This window comes from Salvelinus alpinus, chromosome 5, assembly GCF_045679555.1.
Source record: "Salvelinus alpinus chromosome 5, SLU_Salpinus.1, whole genome shotgun sequence".
NCBI classification, from domain to species: domain Eukaryota; kingdom Metazoa; phylum Chordata; class Actinopteri; order Salmoniformes; family Salmonidae; genus Salvelinus; species Salvelinus alpinus.
The window spans coordinates 79,820,339-79,837,991 of NC_092090.1; the positions used below are offsets into that span (position 1 = coordinate 79,820,339).

A 17,653-nucleotide genomic window follows, 5' to 3' on the forward strand; every position below is an offset into this window, starting at 1 on the left:
GTTGACCAGGAGTGTAATGTTGTCACTCCTACTGCTCTGAAAAATGCTTTTGATATGTTTTCCTGCTTGTTTCTCCCTCTGTTTGGCAGGCCCAGCTTAAGAAGAGAAGCGATTCTGACAATCAGACAGAGGGACCCGCCACTTCTCCCTCCCAGTTATCCCGTTCTCCTAAATCACCCTTCCTGCCCCGGGCGTCCCGTGTGCTGCCCCCCTCCGTAGGGAAAGAAAATGGGTAAGATGGTGACCCTGTCTCTTCCCTCTGTTCAGCCTGGATCTAATAACCCAAACCAGGGGTGATAGTTGATAGTTGGAACAGAAATATTTACCAGTTGTAATGTCTGTCTCTCTTAGTGAAGAGGCCTCACCACAGTGGCTGAGAGAGCTGAAGTCCAAGAAGCGCTTGAGTCAGTATGAAAATGACAGCTAAGTGTGAATGAGCAGGTGAGCTCTCTTCTCACAAATGTTCCTTATTATGAATCATTCTTTATCATAGGGTGCTGTATGCAATAAACCTGACATTTTACCACATTTTCATAATTAGACAATATTCTAGTGTCTGTTTTGCTAATACGTAACCCTAAAATGCTGATGGTTTGTATCTGTTTGCATCGTCCCTCTGTAGGTTGCCTTAACTGAAGAATCTGGTGGAGAATCGGACAGTAGCCTTAACATTGGACCCTGAGAAGATGGGAATTCTGCTGCTGACGTTGTAATTCGTCATCTGTTTGTTTCTTTTCTCTGTTCTCTTCCTGCCTTGCTCAAATCCATGTGCATGGTGCCTTCTTTCAGACAACCTCGGTCTTATGGATGAAACGAGCAAGGGAAAACATGGGGCTGCTCTGCTCAGCGTGTCCATTTCACTGCTAGCTCCTCCACCTCCTGTGTCAGGGGGGTCTTTGCATAAAGCCACTTTACCCTCTCACGTGACAGGGAAGACTACGGAAGGGGGCGATCCCATTCTCTCCTGTCAGGTTGTATTTCATTAATGGTTAACTTGTGGGACCACATGCCTCTTAACCTGGAAGTGCTTCAATAAGGTGGAGGACAGTATAGCACCTCCACAAGACATATTTTTATTTCGTTTTCTCTTTTAAATATCATTTTCAGGTTAGTCTATGCGTTAATTGTATCTGTCAGTGGAGGAGTGTTGGAAAATATTTCAGATTTTATTTTTTGTCATGGATCATAGAGAACAAAACACTGCTGAACTAATGGTCAGCCAGCCTGTATTATGTGTTACTAATAAATATGGTATCTGTAATCATGAAATGTTATATTTGTATTGTTGCAAATTTGGAAGCTGAATGCTGGGTTTGTATGGAGAGCATTTAAAGCATCACTACAGCAGAGGTCCCCAACCCCATTCCTCTGAGCCACTCGGTGACTGATGTCATGAACTAACTGAGAACCTGTTGTGTTGACGTCATGCAGTCCCTTTAAACTTATGGGTGAAGAGGAATGCTTTGTGTTCGCTGTATTTTCAATCATGTCTGAATCTGTTTCTACTGGTGGAAAAGGGGAGGGGAAGGGTTAATCACAATGGACATCTACCTCCATCTCAATTACACGCACGCATGAACGCTAATCAGCCTGTTCTTCCTCCCTTCACCTCCACTTACCTCTTCAGTGAAAGATCAAATGATTGTGTGTGTAATACTGATGGATGAGTGAGTAAGGATTGCAAGGAAAATGTACATGTTACCAATGAGCCATACATTCAATGTGCACTCCCTGGTTTCTGTTTTACCAGCATGTCTGCAACACATCTCCCATTTAGCGACCTCACGTGCATTTTCCCATCATTGTTTGGGAAAGGATATGCATGCACAGTCTGGTCCTTTTTATCATGCTTTACTCAGACACTTAACTGAATGGCCACACCAAGTAGCAGTGGTACAATCACAGTCTGGATATCATGGCTTCATCCACAACTGTAATGGTCCCATTGTGCACATGGTCGGTGGAGTATGGCGTACACTACTCCAGTGGGGAATGCAAGTAAAGTATATTGTTTTGAGATGAGGGTGGTAATTTACCCTTTTTTTCTGCACATGACTTGGACTATTTGCACCAGTTGTTTTAGGGCTTGTTTGAGCTGACTTAGGCCATTCCCCTGACCATGTTAGCCGTGCTCCACTGTCCCACTACTTCCACTACAGCATTTTTGTAGACAGACGTTGGAACGCTAATGCAATGCAAGTGAATGTTTTGAGTTGTTGTCCCTTTGGTGTCTGTCCATGGAGTTTGACTTTGTCATTACTTATTTTTTTCTCTTTCTCGTCTGTTTTATTTGAAAGTAAAATGTATATTGCACTGTTGTAAGGCCGTTGTTCAAAAGTGTAAATTCTCAATAAAATGTACTGCGTTAAGCTTCTGATTTTGTAATTATTGGGCAAAATATTACTTTTGCATTATGCTCATTTCAGTTCAGACCCACCCCCTTCAGTCTGCGGTGGTATGAATTTAAAATGGTGTCTTTTGTGTAACAGAGCGGTCGATAGTGTTTGTACTAGGGAAGTACGTATAGGCAAGGTAGTATTTGGTGTAGGGTGGTATTGGAGAGGTAGTGTTTTAGTGTAGGGAGGTTTAAGAGTGGTAGAGTTGTGTAGGGAGGTTTAAGAGAGTTGTGTAGCGAGGTTTAAGTGAGGTCGAGTTGTGTAGAGTGTTTGATGTAGGGAGGTTTAAGAGAGATTGAGGGTCAGGGTTTGGTCAATGAATGTAAATGATGTCAACAGGATATAGTAAAATGAGGTCAATTATGTTTGTTTTTATGAATGGTTTGGTTCCTTATGTGTTGGTGATGTTATTGGTCAGAGTGGTGTGAGGAGGTTAGGTGATGTTTAGACTGCTGGGTGTGGTTAGTGTGTGTGTGAGAGCGTGTCTACCAGTTTGTGCTGAGTGGGACTGTTTGCTGAATCCTCTTGGCTCCCTCTCCGTGTACCCGCACATACCACGCACTGGCAGCCAGGCGGACGGGCAGGGTAGCGTGTGCCAACACAGCTGCATATTGAGAGGTAGCGTTATGGACACAATGTCAGCGACAGACTTGCTGTATCAACAGCTCCCCCTTTTCTGCTGTTGTGGCCAGAAATAAACCATAAATACCCCCCCTGCCACTGCCCTCCAACGGCTCAACCCCAAACACCAAGTGGCACAGAGAGAGAGAGGCTATCAATACACAGCAGGCATATCCAGGTAAAACCAGCTTGGTTCTGCACAGCAGGATTAACAAGGTTTTAATTGAACTTTGAAACTGATTTTACATGAAAAGTAAAGGAGACCCCACAGTCATGATTGTTGACGGATGGAGAAGGAGAGGTTGGATGGGGAGGGAGGATAGGAATGATAGTGTAGTATTTTTAGAGTTGGTAAAGATATAATTTGGTATGCTAAAATGTTTGCAGTAAAATATATGAGCAAGTGAGGAGTTTGCAGAATAGAGTATTATAGAATGTGTGTTTGTAGTGATAGGTTTGATTGAGTCAGGGGGGGGTGCAGAACTGGTTATGATACAGACTGAGGCTTGCAGAGTTGGACATGATAGACAGCGAAAGATGGAATCACTGATTTGAAAGGTTGCACATTAGGGTATGAGAATAACATGTTCATAGGGAGATTACTCTGGGCCCTAGTTATAGCCTACGGTCAGGAAAAAATCCTGGCCCCAGGGGGTTTTCCTGGAGATAGAAAAGTGTAGAATACAGCCCCTCAGGTCCTTATTCTCAGCTCAGGTTACGTCTGCACCAATGTGCTCTTCTGCTCTCTGAAGTGGACGCAAATCTTGACTGATTCAAAGGAGTAAAAGGATCCATTGCTACTGAGAGGACTGATGGTCATCATTGTGAAATGAATGTCATCATGGTGTCTGTGTTTCTCTTTTCTCTGTCTCTCTCCTGATTGTGCTCCTAAGAGAGGAGTAACCAGTGGACGAGGAGGATGTCGGAGCAGCAGAGCGCCCCTGAGCAACTGGCTGCAGGGAAAAGCCAGGGTGGAGCAGGAGCCACTTACAAGGTACTGTATCCTCCCTCTCCCCATCTGTTATCTGTCTATTTCGCTCTTGTGATGTTTCTCTTAATTTATTTTTCTTTCCTTCGACCAACTTCTGTATTTTCCCACTTCTCTATAAACCCTCTTCCTTAGTCCCCCATATATTTCCTCTCTTTATACTGTAAGCTTGACTTTCTCAATATTAGTATCTTTCCTCCTCTTTCCCCTCTCTGTCTCTCCTCCTCTCTCTGATCCAGGTGGTGCTGTTTGAGTTTGAGAATTTCCAGGGCCGCAAGGCTGAGTTTTCTACTGAGTGTAAAGATGTTTCAGAGAAGGGCCTGGAGAAGGTGGGCTCTATGCTGGTTGAGTCTGGCCCGTGAGTACTGGTGCATTGGTGTCATTCACAGACAGTCATATTCTTACACATACAGAACATGTATTTTCAGGTTCAGGTTAAGTGTTAACTTTTTTTTAAATTATACTGTATATCTGTTACCACATATGGCCAAATACAACGTCATACATGCTGAGGAGAGATATTCTAACTCAGCCTCGTCCTTGTCCTCTCTCCTGTCAGATGGGTGGGGTATGACCGCCAGGGGTTTGCAGGTGAGCAGTTTGTTCTGGAGAAAGGCGAGTATCCACGCTGGGACACCTGGACCAACAGCCAGTACAGCTACTCCTTCTGGTCCATGCGGCCTCTCAAAGTGGTGGGTAGCACTCAAACAATGTCTAAACGTACCCCGTGTAGCACAGTTGGTAGAGCTTGGTGCTTGTAATGCCAAGGTTGTGGGTTCGATTCCCACAGGGGTACCGATATGAAAATATATGCACTCGCTCTGGATAAGAGCGTCGGCTAAATGACAGGAATGTAAACATGCTCAACATACTCACTGACCATGTTAACACGTTTACCATCTCACCACCCTGCATTCCCTACCTATCTCTATCAACATTCTCTGAGCCACAATCTATCTACAATATAAAAGCTGATCTACACCTTATAAAAATAAATTATATTTTAATATAAATTATACTAAAAAACAAATATTCTCTGAGCATCTCAGTACTCCCATTTATCTCAACACTCGCAGATTATCTCAACACTCTTTAACCATTGCAGAACTCCATGTTCATCTCAACAGTAATTTATCACCTCAGCAGACGGCTCTCATTGGCTATCTGAATGCTCACTGATTACCTGAAGCCTCTCTCTATCTCAATAATCAGCTCTCAGTAAACATCTTAACACTAAGTGAGTCTGTTTGTGTGTGTGCATATTTCCATTTCTCCTCTTTAGGATAGTGCCGAACACAAGCTCCATCTGTTTGAGAGCCCAGGCTTCACTGGTAGAAAGATGGAGATTGTTGATGATGATGTTCCCAGTTTGTGGGGACATGGTTTCCAAGATCGCGTAGCTAGTGTCAAGGCCCTCAACGGAACGTAAGAGCTCCCTTTCACCCTCTCTCATTTTCTTCCTTTTTCACTTGCTCTCTCTCTCTTCGTCCCTTTTCTGTTTCTCTCATGTCTTACTTCATCTCTCGTCTTTCTCCTGAAAACCTTTAAAAGATGGTCAATTATGCTAACTGTCATATTCTGACGTCTATTTTGGTCCTGTTTCATGGACTCCTTCTCTGTTCCTTTGTTGCAGATGGGTCGGCTACATGTACCCCGGCTACAGGGGGTGCCAGTATGTGTTTGAGTGTGGAGACTTCAAGCACTGGAATGACTGGGATGCCCCTGCACCTCAGATCCAGTCTGTCCGACGTGTGCGAGACATGCAGTGGCACAAGAGGGGGTGTTTCACCGTCCCTGCTCCTGCCCCTGCTCCAGCTCCTGCCCCTGTCCCTGCCCCAGCACCCGCACCCCCTGGACCCCCTGCCGCCTCCGGGGCCAGCTGAAGAGGCTTCTAAACAACTTCCCCCCCAGAGCCTCTTCCATGAGCCTCTTTCTACCATCAGTGCTTTCCCTCTGCCTCACCCTAACCATGGCAAATGCTGCTCCTGCTTAGTGAGGAGAGGTGCTATATATGTTTCAGTGGCAAATAAAGTTTGTTTGACCAGAAATGTATTGTGTTTGTTTGTTGCTGCTGCTGTTTCTATTGTTGAAATCCTTGGGTTTGTCAGGTGTAGGGTTGCAACATTCTGGTAACTTTATAAAAATGCCCAGTTTTTCAAGAAATGCTGGTTGGAGGATTCTGGATTTCCTGCTTGTTTCCTCCTCATTCTGAGAATCCTGGGAATTTGGAGGAAATTACTGGAATTTTGCTAACCTAGTCAGCTGTGGAGTTGGTTGAGTCACCAATAACAATATTACTGTAGATTATTGTTGCCAACAGTAGGCTTTAGTTACAAATCTGACTCATAGATTAGTTTCGACATAGATGCCTCTTCAAGTCTTATTTCTACATTAGTTTTCCACAGCTTTTGTTGAAGTCATAGAGGGATATACTTTTTAAGTCTTAATGACAGTTGACAGGGGAATTCTGGCATGAACAACACATGGTATGTTAGAAGAAAGCTTTGATCAACATCTCTCTGGACATGCTGATGTCACGTCATCTCATTTACATCTCATCTCCACATTTCCTCAGCTGGCCATCACTGTCTTGAAATAGTGTTGTGAAATGCTCTTGATAAAAAAAGTTAAATAGCCTATGTCAACAACGAGAATACATTTAATTGAATCACACCAAGAATAATGTCTCAAGTTCCAATCTTTATTCAATGCACCTCAAAGATGGAAACAGGAGGGGTAAAAACTTGGAGGCTGGGAGTGTACTAAAGTAATCGAGAAAAGTTATTCTCCTTCATATACAGTGGGGCAAAAAAGTATTTAGTCAGCCACCAATTGTGCAAGTTCTCCCACTTAAAAAGATGAGAGAGGCCTGTAATTTTCATCATAGGTACACTTCAACTATGACAGACAAAATGAGGGGGAAAAATCCAGAAAATCACATTGTAGGATTTTTAAATAATTTATTTGCAAATTATGGTGGAAAATAAGTATTTGGTCAATAATAAAAGTTTCTCAATACTTCGTTATATACCCTTTGTTGGCAATGACAGAGGTCAAACATTTTCTGTAAGTCTTCACAAGGTTTTCACACACTGTTGCTGGTATTTTGGCCCATTCCTCCATGCAGATCTCCTCTAGAGCAGTGATGTTTTGGGGCTGTTGCTGGGCAACACGGACTTTCAACTCCCTCCAAAGATTTTCTATGGGGTTGAGATCTGGAGACTGGCTAGGCCACTCCAGGACCTTGAAATGCTTCTTACGAAGCCACTCCTTCGTTGCCCAGACGGTGTGTTTGGGATCATTGTCATGCTGAAAGACCCAGCCACGTTTCATCTTCAATGCCCTTGCTGATGGAAGGAGGTTTTCACTCAAAATCTCACGATACATGGCCCCATTCATTCTTTCCTTTACACAGATCAGTCGTCCTGGTCCCTTTGCAGAAAAACAGCCCAAAAGCATGATGTTTCCACCCCCATGCTTCACAGTAGGTATGGTGTTCTTTGGATGCAACTCAGCATTCTTTGTCCTCCAAACACGACGAGTTGAGTTTTTACCAAAAAGTTCTATTTTGGTTTCATCTGACCATATGACATTCTCCCAATCTTCTTCTGGATCGTCCAAATGCTCTCTAGCAAACTTCAGACGGGCCTGGACATGTACTGGCTTAAGCAGGGGGACACGTCTGGCACTGCAGGATTTGAGTCCCTGGCGGCGTAGTGTGTTACTGATGGTAGGCTTTGTTACTTTGGTCCCAGCTCTCTGCAGGTCATTCACTAGGTCCCCCCGTGTGGTTCTGGGATTTTTGCTCACCGTTCTTGTGATCATTTTGACCCCACGGGGTGAGATCTTGCGTGGAGCCCCAGATCGAGGGAGATTATCAGTGGTCTTGTATGTCTTCCATTTCCTAATAATTGCTCCCACAGTTGATTTCTTCAAACCAAGCTGCTTACCTATTGCAGATTCAGTCTTCCCAGCCTGGTGCAGGTCTACAATTTTGTTTCTGGTGTCCTTTGACAGCTCTATGGTCTTGGCCATAGTGGAGTTTGGAGTGTGACTGTTTGAGGTTGTGGACAGGTGTCTTTTATACTGATAACAAGTTCAAACAGGTGCCATTAATACAGGTAACGAGTGGAGGACAGAGGAGCCTCTTAAAGAAGAAGTTACAGGTCTGTGAGAGCCAGAAATCTTGCTTGTTTGTAGGTGACCAAATACTTATTTTCCACCATAATTTGCAAATAAATTCATTAAAAATCCTACAATGTGAATTTCTGGATTTTTTTTCCTAATTTTGTCTGTCATAGTTGAAGTGTACCTATGATGAAAATGACAGGCCTCTCTCATCTTTTTAAGTGGGAGAACTTGCACAATTGGTGGCTGACTAAATACTGTTTTGCCCCACTGTACTATTATTATCATCATAATATCATATTTTAATGGTTAAGAACCACAAATCCACAATCAATCAGACAATTATTTTTCAATTAAACTTTATTTAACTTGGCAAGTCAGTTAAGAACAAATTCTTATTTACAATGACAGCCTACCGGGGAACAGTGGGTTAACTGCCTTGCTCAGAGGCAGAAAGACAGATTTTTACCTTGTCAGCTCAGGGATTCGATCCAGCAACATTTTGGTTACTGGCTCACCGCTCTAACCACTAGGCTACCTGCCACCCAAAGGGTCCTAACAAGGATCCTATCATGGTCAAACACTTATCAGGGAGTGTTACACTTATATGCTGATAGAGGGGAGACCAGCCCCTCAGTGCCTTAGTTGGGTCAGTCTTCTCATTCTCTGAAGCTTGGACAGGTGAAGCCTGCATCGATGTGCTCTTCTGCTCTCTGAGATTTGACTGATGCAGTGGAGAAAAAATAAACATTTATTGTGAGAGTATTGATGGCCATCATGGTGAAATGTTTAGGTTCAATTACATCTCATAATAGTTATGTCTGTATGAAATGTGTTATGATAGAGTAGGGCCAGGATTAATTCAGATTATTCTGCCGTAAACGACAATCGCATATATTTTCATTGCTTTTGTGTGTTGGATGTGTAACTGCATTGTAGCTACCAAATTGGTGGGAGGGTGCTCTTGTTGTCATTCACGAAACTACACCCTTCCCAGAACGAGAAAGTGTTGGCTTTATAGAAATATTATCCTGTATGCTCCTCAGCATTTTTACTAATGCGATTTCTATGCTTTCAATGACAATGTCTGCATAGGTATAACGCCGGGAGCCGCTTGTGGATTTGACAGCTCCAACGCAGTTATACCTCTGTCACCGCCTAAAGCAATGATAAACTATGCTATTATTGGTTACCACTGGTGAAAACTGATCTGATTGAATCCTGGGCCTAGATTAGGCCTACACACAACAACAATTATATTGTGGGCCTGTGCTAACTGTATACAGTATACAGTGCATCCGATAGTCACTCTGACAGAGCTCCAGAGTTTCTCTGTGGAAATGGGAGAACCTTTCAGAAGGACAACCATCTCTGCAGCACTCCACCAATCAGGCCTTTATGGTAGAGTGGCCAGAAGGAAGCCACTCCTCAGTAAAAGGCACATGACAGCCTGCTTGGAGTTTTCCAAAAGGCACCTAAAGGACTCTCAGTACATGAGAAACAAGATTGGTCTAATGAAACCAAGATTGAACTCTTTGGCCTGAATGACAAGCGTTACGTCTGGAGGAAACCTGGCACCATCCCTACGGTGAAGCATGGTGGTGGCAGCATCATGCTGTGGGGATGTTTTTCATCGGCAGGAACTGGGAGATTAGTCAGGATCGAGGGAAATATGAACGGAGCAAAGTACAGAGAGATTTTTGATGAAAACCTGCTCCAGAGCGCTCAGGACCTCAGACTGGGGCAAAGGTTCACCTTCCAACAGGACAAAGACCTTAAGCCCACAGCCAAGACAACACAGGAGTGGCTTCGGGACAAGTCTCTGAATGTCCTTGAGTGGCCCAGCCAGGACTCTTCTGCAGAGAAGAATGGGAGAAACTCCCCAAATACAGGTGTGCCAAGGCTGTAATCGCTGTGAACCTGTTTTTGCTTTGTCATTATGAGGTATTGTTTGTAGATTGATGAGGGGAAAAAACGATTTCATTCGTTTTAGAATAAAGCTGTAACGTAACAAAAATTTGAAAAATCAAGGGATCTGAATACTTTCCGAATGCACTGTACTTTGGCAACCGATACATGTAACCGATACACTGTAATACCTCCACTGTATTCACATCCTACCATACCCTTGTCTGTACATTATGCCTTGAATGCCTTGAATCTATTCTTCCACGCCCAGAACACACTCGACGACCAGTTCTTTTACCCTTTAGCCGTACCCTTATCCTACTCCTCCTCTGTTCCTCTGGTGATGTGGAGGTTAACCCAGGCCCTGCAGCCCCTAGCTCCACTCCCATTCATCAGGCGCTCTCATTTGTTGACTTCTGTAACCTTAAAAGCCTTGGTTTCATGCATGTTAACATTAGAAGCCTCCTCCCTAAGTTTGTTTTATTCACTGCTTTAGCACACTCCGCCAACCCGGATGTCCTAGCCGTGTCTGAATCCTGGCTTAGGAGGGCCACCAAAAATCCTGAAATTTCCATCCTTAACTATAACATTTTCCGACAAGATAGAACTGCCAAAGGGGGCGGAGTTGTAATCTACTGCAGAGATAGCCTTTAGAGTTCTGTCATACTATCCAGATCTGTGCCCAAACAAGTCGAGCTTCTACTTTTAAAAATCCACCTTTCAAGAAACAAGTCTCACACCGTTGCCGCTTTTTATAGACCCCCTTCAGCCCCCAGCTGTGCCCTGGACACCATATGTGATATGATTGCCCCCCATCTATCTTCAGAGTTCGTACTGTTAGGTGACCTAAACTGGGACATGCTTAACACCCCGGCCGTCCTACAATCTAAGCTGCCCTCAATCTCACACCAATTATCAAGGATCCTATCAGGTACAACCCTAAATCCGTAACTATGGGCACCCTCTTAGATATCATCCTGACCAACTTGCCCTCTAAATACACCTCTGCTGTCTTCAACCAGGATCTCAGCAATCACTGCCTCATTGTCTGCGTGCGTAATGGGTCTGCGGTCACCCTCATCACTGTCAAACGCTCCCTAAAACACTTCAGCGAGCAGGCCTTTCTAATCGACCTGGCCCGGGTATCCTGGAAGGATATTGACCTCATCCCATCAGTAGAGTATGCCTGGTTGCTCTTTAAAAGTGTTTTCCTCACCATCTTAAATAAGCATGCCCCATTAAAAAAAAATTGAACTAAGAACAGATATAGCCCTTGGTTCACCCCAGACTGCCCTTGACCAGCACAAAAACATCCTGTGGCATTCTGCATTAGCATCGAATAGCCCCCGCGATATGCAACTTTTCAGGGAAGTCAGGAACCAATATACTCAGTCAGTTAGGAAAGCTAAGGCTAGCTTTTTCAAACAGAAATTTGCATCCTGTAGCACTAATTCCCAAAAGTTTTGGGACACTGTAAAGTCCATGGAGAACAAGAGCACCTCCTCCCAGCTGCCCACTGCACTGAAGCTAGGAAACACTGTAACCACCGATAAATCTACGATAATCGATCATTTCAATAAGCATTTTTCTACGGCTGGCCATGCTTTCCACCTGGCTACCCCTTCCCTGGCCAACATCTCAGCACCCCCTGCAGCAACTTGCACAAGCCCCCCCCCCCCCCCCCCCCCGCTTCTCCTTAACCCAAATCCAGATAGCTGATGTTCTGAAAGAGCTGCAAAATCTGGATCCCTACAAATCAGCTGGGCTAGACAATCGGGACCCTCTCTTTCTAAAATTATCAGCAGAAATTGTTGCAACCCCTATTCAACCTCTTTTTTGTATCGTCTGAGATCCCCAAAGATTGGAAAGATGCCGCGGTCATCCTCCTTCTTCAAACGGGGAGAAACTCTAGACCCAAACTGTTATAGACCTATATCCATCCTGCCCTACCTTTCTAAAATCTTTGAAAGACAAGTTAACAAACAGATCACCAACCATTTCGAATCCCACTGTACCTTCTCCGCTATGCAATCCGGTTTCCAAGGTCCTAAACGATATCATAACCGCCATCGATAAAAGACAGTACTGTGCAGCCGTATTCATCGACCTGGCCAAGGCTTTCGACTCTGTCAATCACCGCATTATTTTCGGGAGACTCAATAGCCTTGGCTTCTCAAATGACTGCCTCGCCTGGTTCACCAACTACTTCTCAGATAGAGTTCAGTGTGTCAAATCGGAGGGCCTGTTGTCCGGACCTCTTACAGTCTCTATGGGGGTGCCACAGGGTTCAATTCTCGGGCCGACTCTTTTCTCTGTATATATCAATGATGTCGCTCTTGCTGCTGGTGATTCTCTGATCCACCTCTACGCAGACGACACCATTCTGTATACATCTGGCCCTTCTTTGGACACTGTGCTAACAAACCTCTAAACGAGCTTCAATGCTGTACAACACTCCTTCCGAGGCCTCCAACTGCTTTTAAATGCAAGTAAAACCAAGTGCATGCTCTTCAGCCGATTGCTGCCCGCACCCTCCTGCTCGACTAGCATCACTACTCTGGACGGTTCTGACTTAGAATATGTGGACAACTACAAATACCTAGGTGTCTGGTTAGACTGTAAACTCTCCTTCCAGACTCACATTAAGCATCTCCAATCCAAAATTAAATCTAGAATCGGCTTCCTATTTCGCAACAAAGCATCCTTCACTCATGCTGCCAAACATACCCTCACAAAACTGACTATCCTACCGATCCTTGACTTCGGCGATGTCATTTACAAAATAGCCTCCAACACTCTACTCAGCAAATTGGATGCAGTCTATCACAGTGCCATCCGTTTCGTCATCAAAGCCCCATATACTACCCACGACTGCGACCTGTATGCTCTCGTTGGCTGGCCCTCGCTTCATATTCGTCGCCAAACCCACTGGTTCTAGGTCATCTATAAGTCTTTGCTAGGTAAAGCCCTGCCTTATCTCAGCTCACTGGTCACCATAGCAACACCCACCCGTAGCACGTGCTCCAGCATGTATATTTCACTGGTCACCCCCAAAGCCAAAACTTACTTTGGCCGCCTTTCCTTCCAGTTCTCTGCTGCCAGTGACTGGAACGAATTTCAAAAATCACTGAAGCTGGAGTCTTATTTCTCCCTCTCTAACTTTAAGCATCAGCTGTCAGAGCAGCTTACCGATCACTGTACCTGTACCAGCCAATCTGTAAATAGCACACCCAACTACCTCCTCCCCATATTGTTACTTATCATCTTGCTCTTTTGCACCCCAGTATCTCTACTTGCACATCATCATCTGCACATCTATCACTCCAGTGTTAATGCTAAATTGTAATTATTTCACCTCCATGGCTTATTTATTGCCTTACCTCCCTACTCTTCTACATTTGCACACACTGTACATAGATTTAACTATTGTGTTATTGACTATACGTTTTTTTATGTGCAACTCTGTGTTCTTGTTTTTGTCGCACTGCTTTGCTTTATCTTGGCCAGGTCGCAGTTGTAAATGAGAACTTGTTCTCAACTGGCCTACCTGGTTAAATAAAGGTGAAATAATAAAAATATCTATAAAAGAACATGCACAGAGTTTCTAAACCCATAGGCCAACATCGCAAGACTTCCGGGAATGCTTGCAAAGCAGATCAAGCACACCAGGGTCCTCATTTATAAACAGTGCATACAGTTGAAGTCGGAAGTTTACATACGCCTTATCCAAATACATTTAAACTCAGTTTTTCACAATTCCCTGTCTTAGGTCAGTTAGGATCACCACATTACTGTAAGAATGTGAAATGTCAGAATAATAGTAGAGAGAATGATTTATTTCAGCTTTTATTTCTTTCATCACATTCCCAGTGGGTCAGAAGTTTACATACACTCAATTAGTATTTGGTAGCATTGCCTTTAAATTATTTAACTTGGGTCAAACATTTCGGGTAGCCTTCCACAAGCTTCCCACGATAAGTTGGGTGGATTTTGGCCCATTCCTCCTGACAGCAACATCTCAAGACATCAGTCAGGAAGTTAAAGTTTGGTCGTAAATGGGTCTTCCAAATGGGCAATGACCTCAAACATTCTTCCAAAGTTGTGGCAAAATGGCTTAAGGGCAACAAAGTCAAGGTATTGGCTTTGTTGTCCTTAAGTGTAAAAAAAAACTGAGTTTAAATGTATTTGGATAAGGCGTATGTAAACCTCCGACTTCAACTGTATGGTGTAGGTGTAACTGAGTCAGGTTTGTAGGCCTCCTTGCTCGCACAGGCTTTTTCAGTTCTGCCCACAAATTTTCTATAGGATTGAGGTCAGGGCTTTGTGATAGCCACTCCAATACCTTGACTTTGTTGCCCTTAAGCCATTTTGCCACAACTTTGGAAGAATGCTTGAGGTCATTGCTCATTTGGAAGACCCATTTACGACCAAACTTTAACTTCCTGACTGATGTCTTGAGATGTTGCTTCAATATATCCACATAATTTTCCTGCCTCATGATACCATCTATTTTGTGAAGTGCACCAGCCCCTCCTGCAGCAAAGCACCCCCACAACATGATGCTGCCACCCCCGTGCTTCACGGTTGGGATGGTGTTCTTCGGCTTGCAAGCATCCCCCTTTTTCCTCCAAACATAACGATGGTCATTATGGCCACAGTTCTATTTTTGTTTTATCAGACCAGAGGACATTTCTACAAAAAGCATTATCTTTGTCTCCATGTGCAGTTGCAAACCGTAGTCTAGCTGTTTTATGTCGGTTTTGGAGCAGTGGCTTCTTCCTTGCTGAGCGGCCTTTCAGGTTATGTCGATATAGGACTCGTTTTACTGTGGATATAGATACTTTTGTACCTGTTTCCTCCAGCATCTTCACAAGGTCCTTTACTGTTGTTCTGGGATTGATTTGCACCTTTCGCATCAAAGTACGTTCATCTCTAGGAGACAGAACGCATCTCCTTCCTCATCGGTATGACGGCTGCGTGGTAACATGGTGTTTATACTTGCGTACTATTGTTTGTACAGATGAACGTGGTACCTTCAGCCGTTTGGAAATTGCTCCCAAGGATGAACCAGACTTGTGGAGGTCTACAATTGTTTTTCTGAGGTCTTGGCTGATTTCTTTTGATTTTCCCATGATGTCAAGCAAAGAGGCACTGAGTTTGAAGGTAGGCCTTGAAATACATCCACAGGTACACCTCCAATTGACTCAAATGATGTCAATTAGCTTATCAGAAGCTTCTATAGCCATGACATCCTTTTCGGGAATTTTCCAAGCTGTACATTCAACTTAGTGTATGTAAACTTCTGACGCACTGGACTTGTGATACTGTGAATTATAAGTGAAATAATACGTCTGTAAACAATTGTTGGAAAAATGACTTGTGTCATGCACAAAGTAGATGTCCTAACCGACTTGCCAAAACTATAGTTTGTTAACAAGAAATTTGTGGAGTGGTTGAAAAACAAGTTTTAATGACTCCAACCTAAGTGTATGTAAACTTCCGACTTCAACTGTACATACAAACTACACCCCAACGAGTGTGGGTGACAGTTGTCATGCAAAAGTTGGCATTTCAAGAAAAACTAATTCTGATTGGCTGGGCCTGGCTCCCCAGTGGATGGGCCTTGCTGCCAAGTGGGTGGGCCTATGCCCTCACAGGCCCATCTATGGCTGCACCCTTTCCCAGTTATGTGAAATCCATAGATTAGGGCCTAATGAATTTATTTCAATTGACTGATTTCCTTATATGAACTGTAACTCAGTAAAATCTTTGAAATTGTTGCATGTTGTGTTTATATTTTTGTCCAGTATAGGTATTTTGTGCCAATTGGGGTATTATGAAAAGCTATTTACCAAAGCAGGACATACAAAACCAATAATCTAAAAATAAACGAAATACTGAACAACAATTTGCTTGTTCACGCAGGCAGAGTTGTATGACATGTATGGCCTATGCCAAGTTTATAACTCTCAATATTTTTGTACATGTGCAAACTTTTCAGAAATGGTGCATGCAGAAATTTTGTATGAGATCCACCTGAAAAACGCCCATCATTCACCTTTTAAGGTGACAATGACGCCCTTATTTTCTGTTTTCTTTTAAAGTATTGGAATTAGGCCAATTCAGTAGGCCTATCTAAAGGACATATCAATGGTGTACTTGACCAAATGCTTTCAGAGATGTTGGCAGAATTGTTCATGAAAGGTTCTTTGTCCATAAAATGAAGGGGGCAGAGAACAAACCCCTCTTCACATTATTTAAGATAGAATTGAAATATTATTTTGAAATTATGTAAAAACAAAAATCAATACGCACCATAAAACGTTTTGACAAATTGGCAATTTATCTCGATATGTAATACCCCTTGTCTGTTAGGTTTAGGTACTTTTCTTTGTATTTTTTTGTTTTTGTATTTGTTTTGTTCATAATAATACATTTTTAAAGTATAAAATCATTTTGGCAGAATGTTTCCTTTTGCAGTGACATTTGTTGTAGCATATCTGACGTTTCTGAAAGACAAAAACAATTGCAAATTGTTGTGGACCTGTAAGTAGATCGTTTAAATTCAATAATGTTTTGCATTTACCTAAATATAGGCTACTACACTGCCTGAGAATTATGAAACAATGTCTACTCAGGAAGAAAATAAGAAAACTAGGCTACAGTAGGCCAATTTACAGTGGTAGCCTACACACTTCATTGCAAAATATCAACCATCTGTCAACCTGTTAAATTCTACTGTATGTTATAAACCGTGTTCCTTTTTGGAAATAGATTCCAATTTTTTATTATTTTAGAGTGTAAAGATAAAACAAATAAATACTTTCGCTCTTCTCACGAATGACAAATTACTACATCTTGTTATTATATTTAGCTACCTGTTTTGTTATGAATAAGAGTGTCATCATATTTTCCTGCACAAGGTTAGTCTACTTTTGCCTTCTTGCCATGCAAATTTTATTCTTGGTTGAAGATTGAAATGGGGCAATGATTTAAGTAGATGGTCAATGTCATGGGATCTCCATCTTGGATTCAGCCCATACAGACCAAGGGTTGTGTAAATAGCTTTGAGTGCCAATGTACTTTTCCAATTGAATAAACTACATTTCAACCACATATCTCATTGTGCTCTATTCATTTCCTAATTTCAACACAACCACGAAAATCCTAACCCTAAGCCACCTTTATCCAGTGCGATGCAATGCATTTGATTCTATTCACAGCACATGTTCTTCTATCTGTGCACTAGGCCTATCTCTAATTCCTCCAACCACGGGCCTACCCCTGCTCCATCTAACTACTCTGCCACGTTCATCACCTCTAACTCCAACCAACTATAATTTCTCCATCCAACTATATTTACTTCTACCAATTTACAGAATGATCTACATTCAACAAGTGAAATGTACTCCAGTTACTGCATCCAACTAGTGAAACACTCAGCTCTCTTGTTGACAGCTCACATTGGTGTGCAACTCTGCTCTTCTCCTGCCAGCAGCAGGAAGTTAGCTTGGCATGTCAACATTTTTGTCAGCTTAGTAGATATGACCTCTGGATGTTTAAGCTTCCATATGTGGCAATGATAGGAAAACTGTTATATTATACCTTGCAT

General features: G+C 42.9%; 2 protein-coding genes across 2 annotated transcripts in view; both read left to right on the top strand.

Moving 5' to 3' along the window:
- LOC139576946 (zinc finger CCCH domain-containing protein 13-like) overlaps nt 1-2,374 on the top strand; it is a 33,857-nt gene extending 31,483 nt beyond the window's left edge. Inside the window, exons 12-14 of the mRNA XM_071403571.1 lie at nt 90-232; nt 352-441; nt 623-2,374. Of these exons, the coding sequence (XP_071259672.1) occupies nt 90-232; nt 352-427 (219 nt within the window). The 3' untranslated portion in view covers nt 428-441; nt 623-2,374. The remainder of the gene's footprint in view (nt 1-89; nt 233-351; nt 442-622) is intronic.
- Nucleotides 2,375-3,781: 1,407 nt separating this feature from the next.
- On the top strand, nt 3,782-5,982 carry LOC139575235 (beta-crystallin B3-like). Its single transcript, XM_071400209.1, has 5 exons — nt 3,782-4,011; nt 4,245-4,363; nt 4,565-4,697; nt 5,288-5,430; nt 5,639-5,982. Exons 1-5 carry the CDS (start codon nt 3,937-3,939, stop codon nt 5,886-5,888), a joined length of 720 nt encoding a protein of 239 aa, XP_071256310.1. The 5' UTR covers nt 3,782-3,936; the 3' UTR covers nt 5,889-5,982.
- The last annotated feature ends 11,671 nt before the right edge of the window (nt 5,983-17,653 follow it).